Source organism: Ramularia collo-cygni (assembly GCF_900074925.1).
Source record: "Ramularia collo-cygni strain URUG2 genome assembly, contig: RCC_scaffold13, whole genome shotgun sequence".
NCBI lineage: Eukaryota > Fungi > Ascomycota > Dothideomycetes > Mycosphaerellales > Mycosphaerellaceae > Ramularia > Ramularia collo-cygni.
In genome coordinates this window covers 822,772-845,798 of record NW_019716267.1, presented here as the reverse complement: position 1 = coordinate 845,798, position 23,027 = coordinate 822,772, and the positions used below count along the sequence as shown (strand labels likewise).

Below are 23,027 nucleotides of genomic sequence, written 5' to 3'. Positions count from 1 at the left end.
TACGCAGGCGATAGGGTCACAGTCTCTCACATGAAGAAGAACGGTCATTTTAGTACGAGCTAATTTCTCTGACTAACATTTGTGTTTCCGATCAGTAGTATCGCACCTTGATCACACGACATGCAGCAGCAACTTTTCGAGGAAAATTCCCCTTCCCACCAGAACAGAGCAATCGTGACATGTCTTCTCAATGATCTTGTCATTTTCTCCCCAGCAATCCGTTCAGTGCTGATCGCAAATTCCGTGGTCGCTCTCCACGCACTGCGCGCACACAGGTCGGTTGCAATGCGGGTACTGGCAAATGACGGCGCAGCTTGGGCAACAGATCCGGCCACAATATTCGCACTCCATGAGGGTCTGATACTCCTCGATGCCATTTGGGCAGCTTCCGCGAAGGAAGAAGATGTGACTGGCAGCCTTGTTCTTCAGCTCTTCCAAAGTCTGATCTCGTCCCATGGCCTGCACATTGGCACGGCCGATCTGCAAGCCGTAGTAGCAGCAGCTCTCACGACAGAATGAGCAATGTCTCACGCTTGGGTCGTCGGTGCCTGTGACAGTGGTCTCGCTGGAATTGCGCGCGTTGGTGTGGATGTCCTTGCACATCACATTCATCGAATCCCAACGATATGGGTGGTTTGGATGTGGTTTGCCATCAGAAGGAGCGTGGAGTCGGTCCAAGTCGAGGTAATTGCGGACGTGTTGGTGCGTGCCGGTGACATCGCCATCCCCGACTAGACCTGGGCTCGAGGGCACGGACTCCTTGGTAGCGGAGGCATGTCTCCATGATGTGATGACACTGTCGAAGTGACCATCGGTTGGTATTTGCTCATTGGAGGTATTTGAGAGAGGCCAGTCTCCATGTTCATTTCTCTTGCTCACGCTGCCGCTCTTTGCGAACGGATCTTTGTCACTGTTRAGCGAAGGGACGATGCTCGAGTTCTCTGGGGCATCTGTGACATCTTGCTCCAATACCCGACGCATAGCGGGATGTACTCGTAGCTTCGGAACTTGCAACCCCGCAGGCGAGTCCGGCGAAAGACCAAGGTGCGATTTTGGACTCGGAATACCCTTCCTGATGTTCAGCGGCGTTGGCGAGTCTTGGGTGCGGCGACTGAGCTGCGGCAACGTGTTCTGTAGAGTTTGCGGGCTGGTAGTAGAACTAGCCGCGAGTCTCGATAGGAGAGACACCGGTGAGTTTGGTGTTTCGAGAGATGACTGCTGTGAAGAGCCTGTGGGACCATTTTGGATGGACAGGGCACCCTGAGCGTTGCCCCCAATACCAGGTGTACCAAAAGGTGGCGGTTGTTGAATGGTTGAGCTCAAAACTCCTTCGTCTTTCCACTGCTGCTCGATCTTGGATTTCTGGCGCACCCGCTGCGCCCAGCGATCCTCGCCAGTGGCTACTGACATGGTGGATTTTTGCGATGGCGATCTGGAGATGGCGGCGGCGAGCTGCGCCATCGCAGGATCTGAGGACGTAGTGGACGTGCTCGCGCGAGATGTCTTCGTCTTCGTCTTGCTAGTAAACCTCTGGGCAAAGGTTTGGCGAGGTACTTTCGCGGTGGGTGTCACAGGCGTGGTGGCGGGTGAACGGAAAGCAGGGTGATTTGCCATGGTTGGCGTGACGGGTACCTGTACAATCTCAGTTGCATCGGGAGACCGCAGCGACAATGTTGATTTCACTGTGCGCAGGGTCGGATGTTTGGCGACTCTCTTGAAGATGTTCTGCTCTGACGACCCGAGGTGTCCTTTGTTAATGGGTGTCGGGGAGTTTTCAAACATGGAGTCCTTTCGTGGGAACGGAGGCGAAGGGAGTGGTCCATTTGACACGCCCATTCGGATCTCTGCAAGCGCGCGTTCCCTATCGAGTGTCTTGTAGAAGTCTGGACCACGCTTCGGCACGTATCGGTCTTGGATCTTTGAGTCGCGGTCGACTTTGAAGACCTTTGAACTCGCGAGAGTTGCCGATGCTGAGGCCTGGAGACGTGATCGAGCTTCAGCATCCTMGGTGGCCGTGTCGGATGATGGATGTGGGCTGGAAAGGCCATTGAGGGCAACATCGCGGGCGTCGAGATCAGGCGCATCGACGTGGATTCCAAGCCCATTGCGTGCTTCACTAGTCGTGTCAGACCGGAGCTGCAGCGAAGGCGATGACTGAGACTGAGACTCGAGTTGATTAGACCGGATAGAGTTGACCTGACACGTTGCAAAAGTACGCTCGGTGGATGCTGAGCTCTCCTGAGCTGTACTTGGCGAGGAACGCCCACTAGTAGAGGCATTGTGCCATGCCGAACGATATGGCAGAGGAGCAGATTTGGGTACTTTCTCGCCGTTCGACCTCGAGAAGGGGTTGGTAATTGCTGCAAAGAATCTCCTGCGAAGCTCTGTGAACCCAGGGTATGAGTTCCCGTTTTTGCTGGCCAAGTTGAGAGCCTCAGCAATCGCATTGCGACGAGCCTCGTCCGTCAAAAGCTCATCAGAGTTCTGCCGAGGAACCCAATAGGTGCTGGTCCGGCGAATGAACTGTTTGGCAAGTCCGAGGTTCATCTGCCAGTCTGCTTCCTGTTGAGCCCGCAGGGCTTCTTCCGTTCTCAAAATCTTCTCGTTCGCTTTAGCTGCCTCCGCTTCGCGAAGAACTCGGTCGGCTTCCTGTCCGCGCACCCACTCGACAGCTCTGGTCCATTCTCCTACATTGGGGAGATAGTTAGCATGCGCCAATCACACAAAGGATGCTCGGCTCTCGCCTGCGTCATGATTTACCTTCATCTTCCTCAATCATGTCAGGCATTGGTAGGCCGCGGGGTCTCGGTTGTGACAGGAAGCTTAAGTAACCTTCGACAGACTCTCTCGAAGTCTGAACAGAAACGGTGTCGTATTTGCAAGTCCGGGCCGGATCCACAGGAGGAGCATTCTTGCTAGGTCGTCTCTGGGCCTCCATGCCGGGCGATGGTGTCGACTGGGGTTTGCCACTCGTTATGAAGTCGTCGAACGCGAAGTCTGGATCTAGTGGTGGGTTTTGAAAAGCATGCGAGCTCGAGTCGTGCCGGACACGTGGAAATGGTGGCGCTTTCCAAGGACTCGAGGACCGCACAGAATGCGCGGGCGATGAGCCGTTAGTGTAGGTGGAGCTCTGCTGCGCGGTAGTTCCTCCAGCGTCGGTAGGGCGGCGCAAACGTGCTTGAACGCCAGGACTGTCTATACTTGGAGAACTAGGGATGATTGATGCTTGCGATGGACTGCTGGTCGGTGCTGATGGCGAGGACTCGCCTTGCGAGCGGAGGTCTGTCTTCGAGATGGCGCGGCGGATGCGACCGAGCCAGGCTGGTCTCTAATTTGTGTTCTATCAGTATGGTGTTTGTGAAGGGAGCTTGTAGCAATGTGGCCAGCTCAAAATTGGAGTTTGCAAACTGGATAGCTCGAATCTGTCAGCTGAAGTGAATGAACTGTGCGGGGTGATCCCAGACTTACCTTGCCGCTCTGGTGGCCACATTTTCATATGAGAGTCGCCTTTATTGCCAATCTTGTTGCTCACGATGAAAGCCCTCTAACTCGACGTTGCACCTTCCTTCGGACTGCTGCTCTGATATTCCCGCCTTCCAAAACTGTCTGCTGCCGTGCTCGTGTAGGGGGGTAGGAACTCGCAAACGAACGACTTACCTCTGATACCGCACTCTCGCTGTCACTGTCAGAAAGATGCATGAAACTAACACCGCTGACACACAATCCTTCTGGACCTGCGGGGTTGTTTTTCTCGGGCGAGCCTAGCGATGGAGTCTCGTTCACAGAAAAGCCGGCGGGTGGTTCATCGATATGTCTGCACTCGGTACTTCGACTCGGTAGCGGTAGTTTGCTCCCCGGGGAACTGGTGATGGGCTTGTAGGTGCCAAAGCTCGGCGCCGCGAAGGCTTTTGGAATGTCTGGAACGGCCGGTACGTCTTCCCCTATGTCGTTACGGTCTATTTAAAGGGTCAGCAAAGTTTGGAATGCGCTGGATGCGAATACATACGCCAGAGCGACGTTAGAGATTTCTTCCTTCTCAGTCTCGGTGCGCTGGATGATGCGGCGGGCTTGCTCTCCTTCGGAACATACTCGACTGGAGGGATGAAATTCATCGTKCGCCAGGTGCGGCGGACGGCCGACCGATATTGCAGCAGAGTACGAGCCGCTTAGGTCGTGTGTTGGTTGAGAAGGGTGACGGAGGGTTGAGTGGCGGGGGCTCTACAATGTCGCCGCTCCGCCATGAATTCACACTCTCGCTCACTTCGGGTTGTGCGGGAGGGCGATCTGAGATCGGCTTAAGACTTCATCGATAACTTCACCTCACAACAAGGCTGGGCGAAACCACCACTGGAAAGTGTCGGATACCATCCTAACGAGCGATCCGACCGGTCCGCGATTACATATGCGTGTCGTAGATTCTTCTGATGACCGACGAGAAATGGCACTACGCCGGTGAGGAAAGATGGAAACTGATTAGGCAAGAATGCATTGCTCTCACCTACCTAAGGGGACGCGACTCACTCAGACTATGTACTGCGACCACATCATGTCTCCAGGGTCAACTGTGACAGTGCATCGACCGACTTCTGCATGCTGCGCCTGCCATAGTCTATACCTACCGCCACCCCTGCATGGTGAAGCGGGCCTGATATGCGGTCATGCTCTCATAAAGACGTGATATCCGTCCGCAACGGAGATGCCTGGATCGTTCATTTCTTCTGCGCGTAGAGTGTCGTCCACTCTCTTGCCGTCTTGATAGCCTCAGGCTGATTCTCCTGTGACACGATTCAGTATGTGTCCTGCTCCGCTCAAGGAGGGAATGCCACAAACCTTCCACTGCTTCGCCACTGCCTCATTCAGGGGATCCTCCGGGTTGGGGGCACCCAGGAGTGCTTGTATACTGAGCAGAATCGTGCGTATCTGCAGAGCCGGCGACCAGTTGTTCTTGAGAACATCTAGACAGATGCGGCCGAGACGATCGATGTTGGGGTGATAGATGCGGGTGAGAAAGCGTATCCTAGGCGGACACATGGGGTAGTCATCGGGGAGGAAGAGTTCCAGCTGGAAGACGCCGCCTGTAAATGCCGTATCGTCAGTACATGCCACAGATAGCTGGTCGTCATGCCCTTCCCACCTTCGTAGCAGCTCCCGCCAGGCCCTTCCACTATCACATCAAAGTATCGCACATTGTCGTCGTGTGGTACAGCTGAGATTCCAGGCACCGGTTCGTTCTGGAGTCTCTCCGTCTCTTTGATGATCCGCTTGGGTAGTGGGGCAGACATGGTCGTGATCGCGATGAAGTCAAGGAGACAATTGGGTGGTGGCGAAGGGGCCCTGATCAAGAAGATTCTGTAGAAGATTCCGGCCCGGGGAGATTGAGCAAGATTGCGAGCCCTGGTGAGCTGAAGTGAAGGTGTTTCTGAAACTCGTGTGTTTGGCGTGGGGGATGATGTGACATGGCGAAAGCGGCGGCGGCGGCGGCTCGTCGCGTGACGACGATCATCCATGAATGGCACGCGCTTTCTCCAGTCAACATCATCTCAACCTCTCCACGGGAACAAAATCGATCTGGCGGAAGGCAGGCGAATGGACATTGCGACCAATTCCAGGAGTCTACGAAGTGATGGACGACTCGCCGCTTACATCGTCAACACCCGCTATGCCGCGTTTGCGGGCCATCGAGGAATCACCGTTCGGGACTTGTCCATCTCGAATGAGTGTGCATACAGCATCCGCTACGAGACGGGGAGACCACGATTCAATGCTGTCCTGGCCTTCTCTCCCACACACCTCAATCTTCTCGCGGTAGCAAACGGACCGCAAATCCTCATCTTCGACGTCGCTGCAAGGAAGACCCGGGGCACTTTGAAGGGCAATGGTCGTACTGTGAACTCCATCGCGTTTGCTACCTCTGAGCCAAACATCCTTGTGACTGGAGCTGTGGATGGCAGCTTTTGTGTCTGGTCAATTGACGAGCCATCGCGGCCTTTGCATCACATTCGCGGTCTGATTGGAGCATGCAGCAATGTTGCAATCAGCCCTTGGAACGCCGACCATTTGGCAGTCTGCCACAAGGAAAAGGTTTCCATCTGGTCGCTGCCTGCCATTCGTCCAGTGGCTGTGATGAAAGCGATTACACCGAATCTGGAGCTCTTGAGCTGGTGTCCGTCTGTGCCCAATACCGTCGCCGGTATCTCATCCAATGGCGTTGTTTCGCTTTGGGATATTCGAGATGTGCTGAGCGTCCCAAAGGCGCCAACGATTTCAGAACTGCCAGACGATGACGATGAAGACGACCATGCCATGTTCGGCGAGCCGGACGATGTTGAAAGTGCACCTTGCTCCACCCTTCAATTGAATTACCCTGTAGGACAAGTCCAATTGCTCGGCCAGCGTGGCCTCGCCATACTTCCACGTCATGGGAAGACAATTTTCTTCTATGCATATTCCCAAGAGATGAGTGAATTGACGGAACTGTGGCGACTCAGCTTAGACGCAACCATCGAGTGCTTCACGCTCCGCGATCTTGGTACATATGTGAAAGCAGTGGCTTGTTTCCGCAGCACGGTACAAGACTACAAGGTTCCTACGCCAGTTCTTGATGGAATGGGCTGGTCAGAAACGAGACCATCGCATATTCACAGCTCGCCCAAGAACGAAGCGTCCCCGCGCTCGAGAGCCTCCATGAGACCAGAACGAGTTCTTATAAATCGCATCCAGCGGAAATCCGTCGTCGCGTCTTCCCGCCCATTACCCTTGGACGTGTTTCGGCAAGAGCCATACAGCTTCAGTCCCTCAAGGACAATAGTCGCTCCTCAAAAGTCACGTTCAGATGCCTCTCCAGCACGCTCAATGAAGTCTAGCCTGGAGTTACCAGTCAATCATGAAGTGGAGGGAGGGAAGGCAACGATGCCTTTTCTGTCCCCAACGATTCCTGCCCGTCAGATCCATGATACATTACCGCCCCTTGACTTGCATCTCCCAACCACTGCCCGCGCGTCTTTCGACTCCATGGTTTCTTCCACAACATTGGACAATGACAGCGATTCCGATGACGAGACATTCGCCGGGAATATGCGCAGTAGTGGTCTCCTGCCAGGTGGCGTCAACGTTCCGCTGCCTAGGACCTGCGGTGCCTCTTTTGGGGCGAACGGTCAGCTCTGCACATTCTTCCCTTTTCGAGCTAGACCGCCCTCATTCATGGAAGAAGTCGAAGTGATGGACTCTGGACAGGTCGGCACTCGCATATCGGATGCCACGAGATTCTTCCCAACGTTTGGAAACCTGGCTGCTACACTGCGCGTTCACGACGAGTCTGACTTGGGCAGCGTCGCAGAATTAGCAGAGCTGGATACCCCACAATTTGCAATTCAGCCCGCCTCTTATGAAAGCAGGCCCTCTTGGAAGGCAAAGGTGTCGCCCATCAAAGCGAGTTCCCGGCCTCTGACGGAGGAGCGCCACGTCAACGTTACGGTGCATGAATTGGGCTCGCTTCTGCCTGGTAGCAAATCTCTGGCTGCGCTGTATCGAATGACATCACAACTCGATGAAAGCGATGCAAAGCTGTGTAATGAAAATGCGGAAGCTGCTGCTGACGAGGGACTTTTCAATGTATCTGATGCTTGGCGGGCACTGGCCATAATGTTGGAGCATGGCCCGTTGCTTGATGCCAATGCCGCAGAACACTGGTCTCACATGGTAGGCATGGGCAATCAAAGACCGGCCATGTCGCGTAATATGTCCATGATCTCTCAACGTGAAGGTGATTCCGACCCACCGCGCCAACAGCAGAGGCAGTGGAGAGGCCATCCTCTTGGGCAGGCATGGGCTGTCGATAAGATACTTGGATGGGCTGAACAGAGAGCTGATATACAAACCATGGCCTGCGCGTCTGCACTGACCAGCCGTGCAGCTGGACGCCGAGTGCCAGACTGTGAGCCACTCCATTCCGTGGTACAGCCCGAGATTCTGGCAAGCAGGCTTCTAGAAATCGATTCTACCAAGGCGCTCCACTCAATACCTACGTTCCATCGTCAATCGGCAGCTCTTGCGATGGTGGAAGAATCGCCGCTAAAACCTGCCATCTCTCGTACTTCCTCGAGAGATCCATCACAGCCCCCCACGCYATATCTCAACTCTTCAACAAGCACACCTCCGCTTTCAGTCTCGGCCACAAATCGCCAGAATGCGCGGCTTTTTGCATCGGGCTCAGCTAGTCCGGAACAACATCATCGAAGCAGCTTTGGTGCCGCGGCGAAGTACTACGCTCAGACAATCTCCGACAAGTTCTCATCCTATGGTTCCTCGCCTCCAACGAGAAAGTCGGGTACAAGTCCCGGGAACGAGCTATCTTCGAGCCTTCCGACTGCTACTGGTAGCTGGAGCAAATCCGTGTCCTTCGTATCTAACTTGTCAGCAACGAAGAACGAAGCACGGAGACTGAGCCTCGCGCAAGAAGACGACGACTCCGATAGTGACAAGACAATTGACGACGCAAGCCTACCCCGGACGCCAAAGATGCCGGTAACCGGTGTTTCTTACGTGACGAACCGGCAGGATTTATTCTTCGACGAGCTCGGTACTGGTGTGGGTGGCACCCTTTCCTCGCCACTGACGGCGGAAAGAGGAAAGCTCTGGTGCCAGTCATACTCGGAGCAGCTTCGTTCGTGGGACCTTTTGGTAGAAGCCGCTGAATTGGACAACATAAACGACCTGGACGCGGCTTCAGAGAGTGTATTTGGCGGGGCGCAACCGACCATCTCACCCGAACCAGTGATTGATAAGGTCTGCACCATTTGTGCCATATGCTACTGCACAATTCGTGGCGCTGAGCAGTTATGCCCGTCTTGCCTTCACACTACGCATCCCAGCTGTTTAGAGCAGCTCGTGGAGGACTTGAATGGTGCGCAGTTTACCTGTCCAACTGGGTGTGGATGCGACTGCTCGGAGACTTCACCTTGAGGTTATTGAAGGTGCTAGCGAGCTTGTCGATTTGATGCCGCCTTCGGGTTCCTTCAAGAAGAAAACCAGCTTAGCTGATCCTCGAAGGTTACGATCTAAGTTGCAAGGCGATTCGTGGTGATAACCTCCAGACACATTTAGGAGATGGAACTGCCTCGCACTAATTCGCAACTCGTTTCATTCTAGAATTTCGCTCATCCCTGGGTCAAGTTTCACGTCATTGACCTATTTTTGCCTTGTTTCACATCGCGTATCCGACTCTCATTTGGTATGTTGTGGGAACTGTCCCGGGGTTTTCCTTTTTAAARGCCAGCGCATGTTCATTCATGAGAAATGTGTTGTTTTATCATCAGCGAAAAAGAGCTCAAGCGTAGGCCACCAACCCGATTATTGGATTCTCCCCCAGAAACACAAATGCGAATGCGAAAATCTGCGGCGCTTCAGAGTAAGGTAAGAGTCTCAATAGCAAGAGGATGTTGGACAATAACCAACACGCCATAGCATACCGCGGCAGATGTCAGCCTACTCCAACGCAGGCACACGAATCACGCTCTGGCAAAGATTGAGCCCATTAGCGCGGAGGAGCTGTTCCTCCGTCCCGACTATCCAGACTCGAATGGAGAACTGTTCGACGACTTGGACCTCGTCCCGAAGACCAGAAAGTCCAGAATCAGCTTCAAACCGACCAGGCCCGTCAAGCGGGTCTCGAAACCACTCGCAGCAGCAGTAGCAGCAGACACCCCGCTCTTTCCGATCGAAATAGACAGCGCGGTGTCGAAGAAACTTCCCGAGGGCTATCGCATACGCTCGCTGCAAAGAAGTGACTACTCTAAAGGCTACACCAAGCTAAAGGGAATCGGCAAGATAAAACCAGAAGCTTGGGATGCACGATGCGAATACATGCGCTCGAGAAGCGACGTCTACACGATCCTTGTCATCGCCAATGACGCCGGGAGAGTGTGTTGTACAGGAACCCTGGTCCTGGAGCGCAAGCTGACATACGACATGTCTATCGTTGGGCACATTGAAGACATCATCGTGGCAGAAGGWCATCGAGGCAAGAATCTGAGTTACAGGATGCTCAGCCAGCTGGATAGGATTGCGTACGCAGCAGGGGCTACACGTACGATTGCTTGCACCCAGAGTCCGAACATCCCATTCTACGCCCAGAAGAACTTTGTAGAAACCGGTATTGAGATGACGCGATCGTTTGTGTCTGGTTCTGATGCAGAAGACGACGATGAGAGAAAGCAAGGCGAATACGAAGACGAGGACGAGGAGAGGGACCAAGACGGAGACGGAGATGAGGAGAGAGACCAAAACGAATATGAAGAGAGAAACAAGAGTCGCAGTCCAAGTTTCGATCGATTAGACGCAGAGCTAGCATCCTCCACCGTGAGACTCGGCGAGGTTAAAACGTCAACACCAAGGCCGACTTCGAGCCAGAGCCAGAGCTCTTGGAGCGTAATTTCTGGATCCGTCGACCATCACGGACTATATTGACCTTGCCATGGAAGCAACGAGGTAGCAAAGCTACCAACGTGAAAGACCAACAGAAAAGAAACGATGCGCGGGATCTTCTGCCGCTAGATCTCTTCATCGTCAACTGTGCGACTTCACCGGCGGAGAGGGTTCTAGCCGCCCGCCGAGAACATACGAATGAGAAGTCCACAGATGAGCTCCAAGACGGACCCAGGAGACCGAGCAATCYTCATGTCGAAAGCTCTGGCCGTGCGTTATCCAGCCCCTTACACGCAACAGTCGACGAGCGTGCATTTCTCAGCCCCGAGCATCATGGCGTCTTCCTTCCATATCCCACTCCGGTTTAGACATCCGTCTCCTACTATACGCACCTCCCCAAGAAACATCCGCACTTTTCCGAGGCTGTCTGCGATAATTGCCGTCCCAGCCAACATCCATACTACGCCGCAGACTTTTCGCCACACTAAGAGTATGCTCCATTGAAAACGTGTGGAGTTCATGATCTTCTTCTTGCTTTTCTTGCCGCTGCTTGGACGGCCAGTACTTCTCGCGCAGGCGTCTCTTGAGACTGTCTACTATAGCGTTGCACTCATCAATGCTCAAAGCAACTGCGATTGCGGGTATCGAGATTGCCAGTCCGATTCCAAAGATCCATTCGGATACGTAGGAAAGGGACATTTCTTGCTGTCCACTGCCGTCTGTACGGTGGGGGAATTCTTTGACGCTGTTACCAGTCAGCCATGAATGTGTAATAATAATATCTTGGTACTTCGAGGCAAAAGGGTGAATACGTACTTGATGGCGAAGAACGCAGCTACGAAAGACAGAGGCAGGAATATGACGGTTACTGTTATAATTGTAAGCATCTTATTGGCTCGGTAGTCGAGTAGGATGGTGCGCTTACCGATTGTGAATACCATAATGGTTTGTCCTTGTCGCTGCGTACCTGTGGCCTGTTCTCGAGCATATCGTGCCTCGAAAGCGTTTGCGTGCTTCTGTTTCAAATCCAGTAGATCTCTGATGGACTCATAAATCCTTCCTGCTTGGCTATCCATTCTCGACAAGTCTTTCAACGGGTTGGTAATGTTCTTTTCTTGTTCGTCGAATCCTTTGTCCACCTTACGAAGTGCCGCGTGAGATCGCTCATCTCTGTAGATGTTACGGATGGCGTCTCTCAGCTCGGGAAGAAGGTGACGTTGATGATCAAGAACCATCTTGATGATGTCAAGCTCGTCTCGAATGTCTTTGATCTCAGCCAGTAAGTCGGTTTCTGCACCAACGTCCAAGAGCTTATCAAAGAACTCAGGCTGGCGCGCCCTCGATTCGAGTCTTTGATGACTTTGTAGCCAGGACGAGGCCTGTCGACTAGCGTGGCTGAAGTCCTGGAAGAGTGTCGCCTCACCATCCATCGCAGCGCCTATCGAGGACTCAAACATGTCAAAGAACTGGTAATCATCATCGCCCTTCCGGTGTCTATCAAAGGTCCCGAAACAACGGCCAGCAATCGTCATGGTAAGCTCGTAAACATTCTGCACCGGATCTCTTGTTTTGCTGTTAATATCCTCAATTATTCCCTCCAGCACGTTGAGGGGGTCGTTTCGGGGCTGTCGCCAACGTTGTGGAAAGCTTGTAATGACTAGATCCTTTCCCAGTACCCAAATCCAGAGCTGATCCACCTACGATAATGAGCAGTGTGTTGGAATCTGGAGGCCAATGCACTTACCATGAAAACCTTTGGATCAATTCCGTCTACTTCGCTGCGATGCTTCTTCTGAAATCGATAGACCACTTGATCGCAGTCTCGTCTACGTGTTTCGATGTTGTGATAGTAATACTGATCCAAAGTTCGTCTCACATGTAAGAAGGAGCTGGATCTTGAAAGGTGTGCACGAATCAGCACTTCGTCAGCTTGGGCGTTGACACGGTGGAACAAGCGATCTGGGTCTTCTATCGCGTCTTGCATGGCTCTACGTCTAGAATCTGTCTCAAAATGTAGATATGGCCTATTTGGTGGTCAGTGGATGCATCTTTCCCAGACGTCGAGAGGGACTAACATGAACATGAACATGTTGCAGGAATTATGCACACTTTTCTGCGACGTAGATGCMGCTGCCTTGTCAATGCCCTTTCGTTGTAGATCCCGCGAGGCCTTTCGTGGTTTTGATGCTGCTACGTGCTGCTTCTTGCCAGATTTCGAAGCATTTGATTTCTCTGACAGAGCCGCAGTTGATGCTGTGTCGGTACGCTTTGGTGTGTCTTTCGCATTCCTGACCCGTGGATCCGAAGTCGCTGTTGTAGACGTGGTCTCCTGCCGGGAGATCTTTGGATCTCGTCCATTCTGTTTCAGACCATCTGCTGACTCTGCACCGGCGACAGCTGGTATGTCACTCTCAGCTTGGCGTTGCTGCTTTCGAGAGGTCGACATTCGCGTTGACGCAGCTTGAGAGGACTCCGCAAGGGCGAGCCGCGCAGGTTCTTCCACAATCACTGTTGGATGGACCATCTTCTCTGCCTTGCACCCTTCAGGATCGGCCGGCGTTCGGTGTGCTACCTGAACCATTGGCCTCATGAACCGCGAGTGGTGAAGTTGACCTCTGTGTTGATGGTTGAACGAGGTCTCTAGCGCCTTGAAGCCTTCGACATCAACCGCTCCCTCCTCGAGAAAGCGTTTCGTTAACAAAGACTCTGCCCACAACACGTTGTTTGCAGGAAGGTGGATCCATCGGAAGTTGGTAGCTTTGGTGTTCTGCGGCAGTGTGCTTATAGCGTGTTTGCTAGGATCGCGCGCGTCGCGTGCGTATAGCAACTCATAGACGGACTTTCTTTGTACCCGGTTGTCATTTTTGTAGTCGCCGAAATCGACCTGATACACGCGCGAGAATTAGCTGGTTGCAAAGAACTGAGCACATTGTACGATTGTAATTATCGAGGAATTTCACACAAGCAAGCCTTTCTGCATGGCCGAAGCGGCTGATACACATGGGAGTCTTTCCGATGACGAAGTCTTTCGCTCTCGGAAGAAGAGGATAAAACTTCTCGACAGGACGTGGACTCTGTGATCGGTGTGACTTTTGTCCGACGTCGTACTTACAATTGTTGCGGAGAACTAGTTCGATGATCAGTCAGCTGTTGTCTTCCCTGGTGGTATGGCCTATCTATGTGAGGAGAGCTGCAGCTGGATATACACACCTGTTTGGCGGCCTCTATCTCATCGTGAGACAACTCACTGGTTCGATTCCACGGAGCCAGCATTTCAGCAATAGTTTTCTTGCCATGTTGAGCAGCCAGCAGGAGTGGAGTGGTGCCGAATCGATCCTTGACGGATCTTTTCGTATGCGGCTGCCGAAGTAGACACGCTGCAGCTTCTAAATTGCCATGTTCGGCAGCTACGTGTAAAGGAGTTCGCCCGTTCAGTAGCTCACAATTGACATTCGCACCAGCGTCTAGCATGAATTGAACGAAGTCGTCTGTACCGTGCACGCAAGAGTTGTGCAGTGCAGTCCATCCACCATCCGATCTACAAGTCCCGGTCAGTTGTAAGATTGACTTGGATAGACAAACAAGCATACCTGGCATGAACATCGGCACCATTTTGCAGCAATATCTCGGCCAGGCGATGCCTATCATGAGATGCAGCAAGATGGAGTGGCGTCTTCATGCGTTTGTCCACTGCGTTTGTTCGTGCTTTGGGAGAGGCACCGCCGAATCGAGTGGTCAGTAACAACTTCATGAGATCAATGTTGTCAGTGACAGTCGCCCAGTGGAGAGCGGTCCGGCCAAGTTCATCCGTGGCATCTACATCTACGCCTGCTTGGAGCAGATGGCGGACAATGTTCAAACCAAGTTCTCCACGGGTCCTCTCATCTCGTGCTCCAGCAGCGATATTGTGTAGCACATTGCGTTGCTTGTAATCTACCTCGCCGACTTTGGCACCTTTGATAAGCAGCTCCTCAACCATGCTAATATGACCCTGGTTGGCACAAGCGTCAATTGAATCCAAGGCAGGACTCCGAAGCGAACCGAGTACTCACTTTCCAGGCAGCGGTCATCAACGCAGTCCGTCCTTTCTTATCGCGAGCCTCGAGATCAGCGTTGTATTCGATCAGGACCCGTGCCATGTCCACGTTTCCCGCTTCCGCAGCGCGTCGCAAGTTGGACAGTCTGTTTCCCGATCCCTGATTAGGGTTGGCTCCAGCAAAGAGTAGGAATTTGGCCATGTCTAAGAGGTTTCTATCGCACGCTCGAACGAGACCGATGGAAAGCAAGGATTCGCTGAACTGTCTGGTCGACAGCGCCTCTTCGATGATGATTTTTGCTTGAACGACATCGTTGGCCTCGACCGCGCGCAAAAGCTTTGGCTCGAGGCGATCAGTGTTGCTGTTCTCACTCCGCAGACTCCTGGTTCGCTTCGGCATTGGAGACGTCGTCCTTGGAATTGACACCGGGTCGGAGTGGGGTCGCGCAGTGTGTTGCGCTGTGTAGGCAAAACCGATCAGCTTGCGTGAATTCTGCTCTCTTTGTCCACGGAATCATGCCAGCGCTAAAGGTGCGACTCCGTTCGGTTTCCTTGCCAATGAAGGTGGAGGGCATTGTCGTCGAAGATCACGCATTTGCATTTCAGCCCTGGCGTTGCTGATCCCGCGTGCGACTGTGGCTGCATCTAGGCCGCCTGACTTGACAAAAACTTTGCCTGCGGGATGGACGAGTGGACCGAAAGCTGTGATGTAGTTCTATTGTCCATTGACTTCCCAAGCCGATCTGACAAGAGATGATGTGATGCAAGGACATGGGCTGCATCTTCTGGGCATCCCTACAGCATCTCGTTGCATCGGAGGTTGTTTCCATAGATCTGCAGAGTCCTCTCCCCAGGGGTAGCTCTGGCTCTAGTGCGTTGGGCAGCGGATCAATTCTCGCAAAAGCACAGCGAGAGCGGATGTTTGGCCATCAGGAACAACTTCCAACGCCAAGAGACGCTGTACAGCACCTCGAGACCGTCGGCAGCATTGAGATGATGGACTGGACAGGTATTCCATAGATGTCACTGTGAGCCACACAAGGGAAACATGGATCTGGATCTGGTTCGTGGTTGGCCCGGCTCGGCTGATCCTGCCTTCTGCGCGTCTTCCACGCAGGATCGACAAAAGGCTAATTCGAGCTGCGGCGTGAAAAAGTTGACACTCCCCTTCCATAGCTGGCACAATCGAAGAGCACACGACGACCTGCAAGACGTGACACATTCATCACTACATGCTAGGCTCCTCCGCGTGCGGACATGTCAGGCGCCCAGGGCTTCCTTCACCGCTGCGCTCGTGGATCATGGAGGCTGCTCATTCGTTGGAACATTCTTCGTTCCGGACCAGCTCCAGTCCGTCCTCAGATCGGCAGCGGGGCGCATTCCGGCGGTTGAGCAAAGCAAAGGCACGTCGCCTCGGCCGTCCCTGAAAGATATGCATGAGTATCGACTCTTCTCTTCGCGTCCCCTTCTTTTCCATCGACACCTTCACATCTCAACACCATGGGTGGCTTTCGTTCTGCTCTCACCGTGCTCGGCGGCATCTTCGCCTCATACCAAGTCTATCGGCTACTGTCATTCATCCGACTCTACTCACGACCGGGCTCGCTAAGACGATACAAGACGGACGGAAAGAACGAGGCACCTGCTTGGGCACTTGTGTGAGGCTTTCCACGCCAGTCGAGTGTCAGCATTTCGCTAACTCGGTCCCAGAACCGGTGCAACGGACGGAATCGGTCGAGGCTTTGCAGAAGAGCTGTGTGCCCAGGGCTTCAACGTAGTGATCCACGGGCGAAACGAGAAGAAGTTGGATGTTGAACGGAACAAACTGCTGGATGCCTGGCCTGGGCGTCAAGTCAGGACGTTAAGAATCGATGCGGCGACGGCCTTTGATGATGAACAGATTTTTGATGCGGCGGCAGCATCGCTCAATGACATAAACCTGAAAGTGGTCATCAACAATTGCGGCGGTGCTGGTGGAATGTTGTCCTTCTTGAAGCTGCAAGACCGGACTTCTGATGATTGTCGACGTTTCTTAGACATCAATGCGCGCTTCCCGACAGAGATGACTAGAGTGCTGCTCCCACAGCTCTTGCAGCAATCACCAGCGCTCATCATAAACATCGGGAGTGTGACATCCGACACCGGCATACCATACCTCTCTGTCTATTCGGGGTGCAAGGCATACAACAAAGCATGGTCCGAGTGTCTCTCGAACGAGATGCGCGCGGAGTCGAAGGATATTGAAGCTCTTTGCGTGAGAATCTCGACAGTTGCGACAGACAACGTTCCGAGGGAGACCTCCTTGTTCGTTCCAAATGCTAGGCAAATCGCCCAGTCCAGCTTGAATAGAGTGGGCTGTGGCAAGAGCGTGGTTTATGCCTACTGGGCACATGCATTACAGGCCGGAATGCTTGATGCCATGCCGAAGTGGCTGCTAAACCGCACGATGATTTCGGCAGCGAGGGAGGAAAAGGTCAGAGAGGAGGAATCGGTGAAGTCCGATTGAAGCGTCAGCTGGTCGCCTTCGTCCCGTTTGATAAAATGTCTGATCCGCTGGACATCTTGGAGCTTCATACCGAGATATGAATGAACGGGGCAGAAAGCATGTCAGCGATACTCCCCAGGGCCTACGGTGCGAAGGAATAGGCATGGCACATGTCGCTCTACGAGGTTCCAATGAGGCTTTCTGTGATGGTCGTTTAACTAGATTGTGCAGACTCTTTGACCAGCTTCTCCACGACACAGGATCTTTGAAGTGCGTACTGGAGGCCTGGCTACCAATTGCGGATGATGCGTCCCGTTGCGATGTTTGAGCCGGTCGAGCTCCGTTTGAGTTTGAGCTTGAGTCGAGGATTCAACATTCAATGCCGCAATCATGCACATGGCAGACGATATGGCGGGAGACTGCTCCGGAAACGCAGTGTCGAGGGGCACAATATGGGGCTGCTGCGAAGCTCCGCCACAACATGGTTCSACCTATGCCTTGGTCCCATGATGTTCCTGCCGGTCGCAATTTCAGTCGACTACTCTTAGCACACAATGACCAGTTTCATGTGGAGGGCGTCCCGATGCCCACTTAGTATGATTCTTCTCATAAGACGGACTCTCCAGACCCGGTCCTTGTTAGCCATTCGGGCAAATTCACCGCCGCTCTTTACAGGTTAGGTTAGGAGCGATAAAGATCATGTGGAGGGCGTCTCGACGACCGCGTATGGGCAATTTTACCTTGGGACACCACGTTGGACCCCTTCGACCAAAGTCCAGATCCTAAGCCGCTGTCCGTCCTTACGGCCGTATGATTCTTTGAACTCTTTGAAGTGTCACACCTCAATGTACGATTGCTTGCGATATGCTTTCGTTCATGCATCACTACCATGGAACAGCATTCTGTCGCATTACGCGGCTGCTGCTAGAGGTGGCCGAGCAGGCCCCAAACGAACTCAAAGACCTCGGTCTTGTCATTTATGTAATAAGGGTGTAGGGCGTGGACTACATGCAATGCAGCAATTAACGGACTCCGGCCATACTCCGGATGTGCTAAACAAACGGAAGAGGACGAAGACGGCTAGTACAATTCCCATATTGCCTCACATTTAAGCACTACGAAGCATGGCCGCAGCGTGTTGCGTATGCCTGCATCCTTCGCGGATGCTTGGCATTCACATTGGCGACACCGCCTCAGCCCTATGAGGTGAGTGGAAATGACTCACTCAGATCGTCTCGATTCAATGTATGTCACATATAACAAACCGGGTCGCTACAGTGGTTAGCGGATTTATATTCAGGTACCCCGGAGCACATCATCCCATCTCGTTGGAAAGCCACTCGCCTGTTCTTCTGCAAGTGCAGTTTGCCGCCTATACTACACCTAGGACGAGTTCACAGGTCACTGCAAGTTGCGAAAGCGGGAAGTTGGAAGGATCCGTTCAGCGCTAACGACTTCAATGCAGACTCGACTTAGTGCTCCTTCCTCTTGAATGCTCCCGAGCTAGTGGTCCACTTCGAATTCCTACGCAGTAACAGCACAGCAAGAACTCTGGTTGAGCATCTGAAAGCTGGAGGTCCTTCCAGATTCATACAGCGGTTTTCGGCTGATGTGCCGCATTGTTTGGAGAGACTCGGTCCCCCGTCCGCTTCGGGTTTTCTTGTAACTCTGCGTGCTTGCCTGTAGCCGGGCGCGACAATTCTTATACATCCCGTCCAACGCTCGCCTCGGCCTCGGCGTACGAGGTCCTCCTTAAACTTGCGTCAATGGCCCACGGTATCTTCACCGCCGGCTTCCCAAGACGGGCAGCTCTCCGACCTTTCTGCTACAGTAGACGAGTACCAGCTCTCCACTGATTGGCTTCAAGGATCTCACAATCTACCGCTATTCGACTTGCCTCCCGAACTGGATACCTCTTATACTGATGATGACAATGTCAACATGCAGACCTTCAACGCTGTAACGAACGAGAACTACTACAATTCGACGAGTTCGCACTACCCTTGGCACTGCGCCGCGGAAGCGTCTGCAGTGCAGATGCCCACATCTCTAGACTCCATCAATGACCAGGAGCTTTTAAGATCATGCTCCGATCACAGCCTAACGATTTCGAGTGGCCAGTCCCCTATGCTTGGTGCCGACAATTACTTTCCTAGTGTCGAGACAGCCACATCAGGTCGCAACCCACATTTTATGAATTTCAATATTACACCGGACCCGGGAAACGATTCTTCTGCTACCAAGAGAAGCGCTGGCTCTCCTTCTTCTACGGGACATTCTTCCGATGCGAAAGGTTGCAGAGTTGAGAAGCGTCAGCGCAACACCGAAGCAGCCCGTCGATATCGCCAGCGGAAGGTCGATAGGGTTGCGGAGTTGGAAGAAGCTTTGCGATTGATGACCCAGGAGCGGGACGACTACAAGTTGCGGCTCGCACTATCTGAAGCTGAAGCTGAAGTTTTGCGTGGTTTGATTGGGAGAAGGGATTGATGAATATGGCTTTTGTGAAGTTATGGTGTCTCCCTACTGAATGAATGAGCTTATCCCAACATCTTTACAGAGTCGTTTGCAAGCTGTGCTTTTTTGCAGCTTTTGCTCTTGTCATCGTTACTCAAGACCATAACGTTACAAGACACCTCCGGGACCCCACAGAAAGCTTCTTCCTTATGGTCGCAGCTACCCATTTGCTAGTATGTTCATCGGTTTTTCGTATGGTAAAGGGGCAGTGGTCGGCCATGCCACCGCTCCAATCGCAAGGTGAAGTTTATGATGGGGCGCCGAACGCGAACTCTTCTTCWCGAAGACGCAGCTCATGATCGGGCGCCTGACGCATATGGAAAAACGTCGAAGTGAGGTGTGCTTCACAGGTGGCCCTGAAAAAGCACATACATATCATACATTCACCGTGCACAGTCGCACTATGTTGACATTGTTGTTGCAACCTCCGCAAAACACAACATCTTAACCATGGGCATTTTCTCTCGTAAGGAGCATATTACGGATCCGCAAATCGCAATTCACCTGGACGAAGCCTCGACCAACAACTCTTTCCACCCAGGCTCCTCAGTATTCGGGACTATCTCGTTACGAATTCCAATACCGCGACAACTTGTCTCGGTCCAGGTTCAGCTCTTTGGAAGAACCACCACCCACAGCGTCCGAAAAGTGAGGCATCACAGTGCCACGGCGGATAACACAAGGACCATCTACATCAAATTTCATGATGAAGCACAGCTCATCAATACCGGCCAGCAAATATCGGGACCAGCTTCCCTTGGACCAGAATTTCAAGTAGACTCACAGTTCTCCCTTACATTCCCCACACAGACAGACGCATCGGTCGGCTCGATTCCATATAAGAGAGATACAGCGCGTACAGGAGCGTATGCTATCGAGAGGCATGCGCTGCCGCCTTCTTTCTCCCATTCCAATAGAGTTCCAGGGAGCGTATGTCCCAGCTTCAAGACATTGAATATCAATCGAAGTTACGTGCTCAAGTTCACGCTGGAGGCCGAAATCTGCGGGAAGGTTTTCGAGGACAAGTTTGAGAACCAGGTTGGGATCCTCTAGAATATGTTCTGCAACGATGCACATGAAAATACCGGCTGGCAGAATGGAAAATCAATGAAATGGGAGGTTTTGCTCGAACACTCATGACTTACCACGTCAACGGACACAGTGCAATGTCAGACGAGATACGTCTACATGTTCTTGCTCAATGATTACCGCAAACCGACGGGCCCACGAGTGACTTTGCTGACAGTGTACCTGCATCGAGCTTGAGCTTGGGCCGTGGTCTTCGAAAGAGCTACCAGGGATATGGCTGGAGAAGGGGGTTAGACCATGTATGAGAGCCATGAGAGACAGACACACCTCATTCTCCCACGTCCAGAAAGTCCCACTATCGCCTTTTCCCTTGCTTCTAATGACAGCAGTGCAAGCCGTCACACTCTCGGCGGGAGTCATCTGTCCTTCGACTTCCCATTCAAGGCTTACATTCTTCGCCATATCAGTGTTAACTTCCCCTGGATGCAGCGCGAGGACAATAGTATCGCTGCCTTTGCGTTGGAGTTCAGCGGCCATATGGCGAAGCGCCTGATTCAACGCGGCTTTGGACGCTGAATATGCTGCAAATCCATCCTCAAAGTCCAGGAACCTTTGTGCAGATCCAGAATCAGACGAGATGAAAACAATCTTTCCGATGGAGATGCCAGCTTTGAGAAGTCTTTGTGCACATATAATTGGACCTATCGTGTTGGTGTGCAGATGAAAGGCAAAGTCATCGTATGACCTACGTTGTAGGACGTGAGCGAGGAGGGAGTGGAGCAGATCTGTATACAGGACGGAAGGACTCACAGTTCGGTAGCTCGCTGGAAACCCACTATTAGCAACCTCACTTTACAGACATTTGATCAAGACAGTCCTCACATTTGGGTGCCTGAGCACACCGGCGTTGAGGACCACGCAGTCGATGCGATTGTGCTCTCTGCCTAGCTTGTCTGCAAAAGCAGCTATGCTTTTTTCACTCAGCATATCGCAGTCATAGACGCTGCAACGCCCGTCATGATTCGGCCACAGTGATGCTGCCGTCTCTGGCAGCGATCGGAGCGAGGCAAGCACCTGGTGACCACCGTCAAGCAGCTGTTGCACAAACATGTGACCCAAGCCGCGCGATGCTCCTATGATGGCCCAAGTCTCTCCCTGGCGGTCGGCCATTTTTGGTGATGGATGTCGTCGATGTGCAGGTTTTGCCTCGATCTGTGCCGGATGGGTCTCGGTACAATTAAGATAACGTCACTATTGTTGGGACAAGGTTTTGGGGCACATGGCAACGCCGATTTTCTCGAAGATCTTGTCGAAGCAACGATGCGGCGGCCCCGTGCCAGGTGCAATACTAGCRATGGCTGAACTGATTCAAATTGCACAGGTTGAGAGCAATATTGAAAGCAAACGGCGGTGTATGCTTCGCGAACAGGCACGGAGCACGCGCCTGCCTCACACTAGTTTCCCGATTGTCTCCGATGCAGTGGCGTCGGAAAGAACCTAATGCCCTTCCTCTGATTGGTTAGAGTCTCTCTTCAACTTTCGCTTTTTCTCACTCATCTCCCTCGGACCTGATCCTACTCTTCAACAATACCATCTTCCAACTGCAACCTTGCAACATCAACTCTTCCATCCCTTACCGGTTCACCTAATCAAACCACCAGCTTATCGACAGACAAAATGGCCAAGGGCAAGGGCGACAGCGTAGCACCAGGTATCCTTCTCTCCATTCCACAACCGGMGGCGTTCTCAGAGCGTCCTCCGCCAGGCGCATGTTCAACTGCTTGCATGGCCGCGTTCCGTCAATAGCAGTGCTATAGTCRCGGCTCAACGTCTTGCGGCGCTTGTTCACGCATTGGCCTGGCACGGCGCATAGTGCGAGGATCTCTTAACATGGACTCTGCTGATCTCTCACTCAGGTGACTCCAAGAAGGGTGCCAACCTTTTCAAGGTGAGCCATACGAGGCCCTGCGTGTTCTTCCCTCCCTGCGCGTGGCGAATACCGGGCGGCTGAGTGGCGATTGCAGTCACGATTTAGATTGGGAGTTGACTCTTTGTTATAGACACGATGCGCACAGTGCCACACCCTAGGAGAGGGTGAGGGTAACAAGATTGGACCCAACCTCCACGGTCTTTTTGGCCGCCACAGTGGTCAGGTTGAGGGCTTCTCATACACCGACGCAAACAAGCAGAAGGGTGTCTTATGGCAGGACGACACTCTGGTATGGCACATGAAGGAACACCACGGTCGCGATAGAATGCTGACTGTCGCTCTAGTTCGAGTACCTGGAGAACCCAAAGAAGTACATCCCTGGCACCAAGATGGCATTTGGCGGTCTGAAGAAGGCCAAGGACAGGAACGACCTGATCACTTACCTCAAGGAGGAGACCAAGTGAACGTAACGACAACGACGAGAGGTGGCGAGGTTATTGCCACATATTTCCGGCCTCGTCATGTACCACCACAACCTATAGACCGAACCTCGATACCTGCGCCGGTAATTTCGAAGGCATGCAATAGCGGCGTGTACAACAACTGGAGGC

At 52.9% G+C, this 23,027-nt stretch overlaps 9 protein-coding genes; 5 read left to right on the top strand and 4 right to left on the bottom strand.

Moving 5' to 3' along the window:
- Positions 1 to 222: 222 nt before the first annotated feature.
- RCC_08249 (uncharacterized protein) lies at positions 223 to 4,112 on the bottom strand (the record flags this gene model as incomplete). XM_023773500.1 has 4 exons in its annotated part: positions 223 to 2,687; positions 2,761 to 3,328; positions 3,658 to 3,956; positions 4,007 to 4,112. 4 exons carry the CDS (start codon positions 4,110 to 4,112, stop codon positions 223 to 225), a joined length of 3,438 nt encoding a protein of 1,145 aa, XP_023629268.1.
- A 597-nt stretch (positions 4,113 to 4,709) lies between these two features.
- Positions 4,710 to 5,282, bottom strand: RCC_08248 (probable ubiquitin-conjugating enzyme E2 4; the record flags this gene model as incomplete). XM_023773499.1 has 3 exons in its annotated part: positions 4,710 to 4,775; positions 4,831 to 5,075; positions 5,135 to 5,282. 3 exons carry the CDS (start codon positions 5,280 to 5,282, stop codon positions 4,710 to 4,712), a joined length of 459 nt encoding a protein of 152 aa, XP_023629267.1.
- A 223-nt stretch (positions 5,283 to 5,505) lies between these two features.
- RCC_08247 (uncharacterized protein) lies at positions 5,506 to 8,961 on the top strand (the record flags this gene model as incomplete). The annotated part of the gene is made up of 1 exon (XM_023773498.1): positions 5,506 to 8,961. The coding sequence occupies one exon, from the start codon at positions 5,506 to 5,508 to the stop codon at positions 8,959 to 8,961; it is 3,456 nt and encodes a 1,151-aa protein (XP_023629266.1).
- A 414-nt stretch (positions 8,962 to 9,375) lies between these two features.
- On the top strand, positions 9,376 to 10,464 carry RCC_08245 (uncharacterized protein; the record flags this gene model as incomplete). XM_023773497.1 has 2 exons in its annotated part: positions 9,376 to 9,411; positions 9,463 to 10,464. The coding sequence occupies 2 exons, from the start codon at positions 9,376 to 9,378 to the stop codon at positions 10,462 to 10,464; spliced, it is 1,038 nt and encodes a 345-aa protein (XP_023629265.1).
- A 276-nt stretch (positions 10,465 to 10,740) lies between these two features.
- On the bottom strand, positions 10,741 to 14,858 carry RCC_08244 (related to ankyrin repeat protein; the record flags this gene model as incomplete). XM_023773496.1 has 9 exons in its annotated part: positions 10,741 to 11,167; positions 11,239 to 11,290; positions 11,348 to 12,119; positions 12,167 to 12,446; positions 12,498 to 13,306; positions 13,535 to 13,549; positions 13,633 to 13,960; positions 14,013 to 14,413; positions 14,475 to 14,858. 9 exons carry the CDS (start codon positions 14,856 to 14,858, stop codon positions 10,741 to 10,743), a joined length of 3,468 nt encoding a protein of 1,155 aa, XP_023629264.1.
- Positions 14,859 to 15,958: 1,100 nt separating this feature from the next.
- On the top strand, positions 15,959 to 16,964 carry RCC_08243 (related to short chain dehydrogenase/reductase; the record flags this gene model as incomplete). XM_023773495.1 has 2 exons in its annotated part: positions 15,959 to 16,116; positions 16,169 to 16,964. The coding sequence occupies 2 exons, from the start codon at positions 15,959 to 15,961 to the stop codon at positions 16,962 to 16,964; spliced, it is 954 nt and encodes a 317-aa protein (XP_023629263.1).
- Positions 16,965 to 18,884: 1,920 nt separating this feature from the next.
- Positions 18,885 to 19,430, top strand: RCC_08242 (uncharacterized protein; the record flags this gene model as incomplete). Its single annotated transcript, XM_023773494.1, has 1 exon — positions 18,885 to 19,430. One exon carries the CDS (start codon positions 18,885 to 18,887, stop codon positions 19,428 to 19,430), a length of 546 nt encoding a protein of 181 aa, XP_023629262.1.
- A 1,318-nt stretch (positions 19,431 to 20,748) lies between these two features.
- On the bottom strand, positions 20,749 to 21,656 carry RCC_08241 (related to protoporphyrinogen oxidase; the record flags this gene model as incomplete). XM_023773493.1 has 4 exons in its annotated part: positions 20,749 to 20,763; positions 20,814 to 21,231; positions 21,297 to 21,310; positions 21,369 to 21,656. 4 exons carry the CDS (start codon positions 21,654 to 21,656, stop codon positions 20,749 to 20,751), a joined length of 735 nt encoding a protein of 244 aa, XP_023629261.1.
- Positions 21,657 to 22,163: 507 nt separating this feature from the next.
- On the top strand, positions 22,164 to 22,880 carry RCC_08240 (probable CYTOCHROME C; the record flags this gene model as incomplete). XM_023773492.1 has 4 exons in its annotated part: positions 22,164 to 22,197; positions 22,403 to 22,434; positions 22,562 to 22,705; positions 22,761 to 22,880. The coding sequence occupies 4 exons, from the start codon at positions 22,164 to 22,166 to the stop codon at positions 22,878 to 22,880; spliced, it is 330 nt and encodes a 109-aa protein (XP_023629260.1).
- Positions 22,881 to 23,027: the final 147 nt, after the last annotated feature.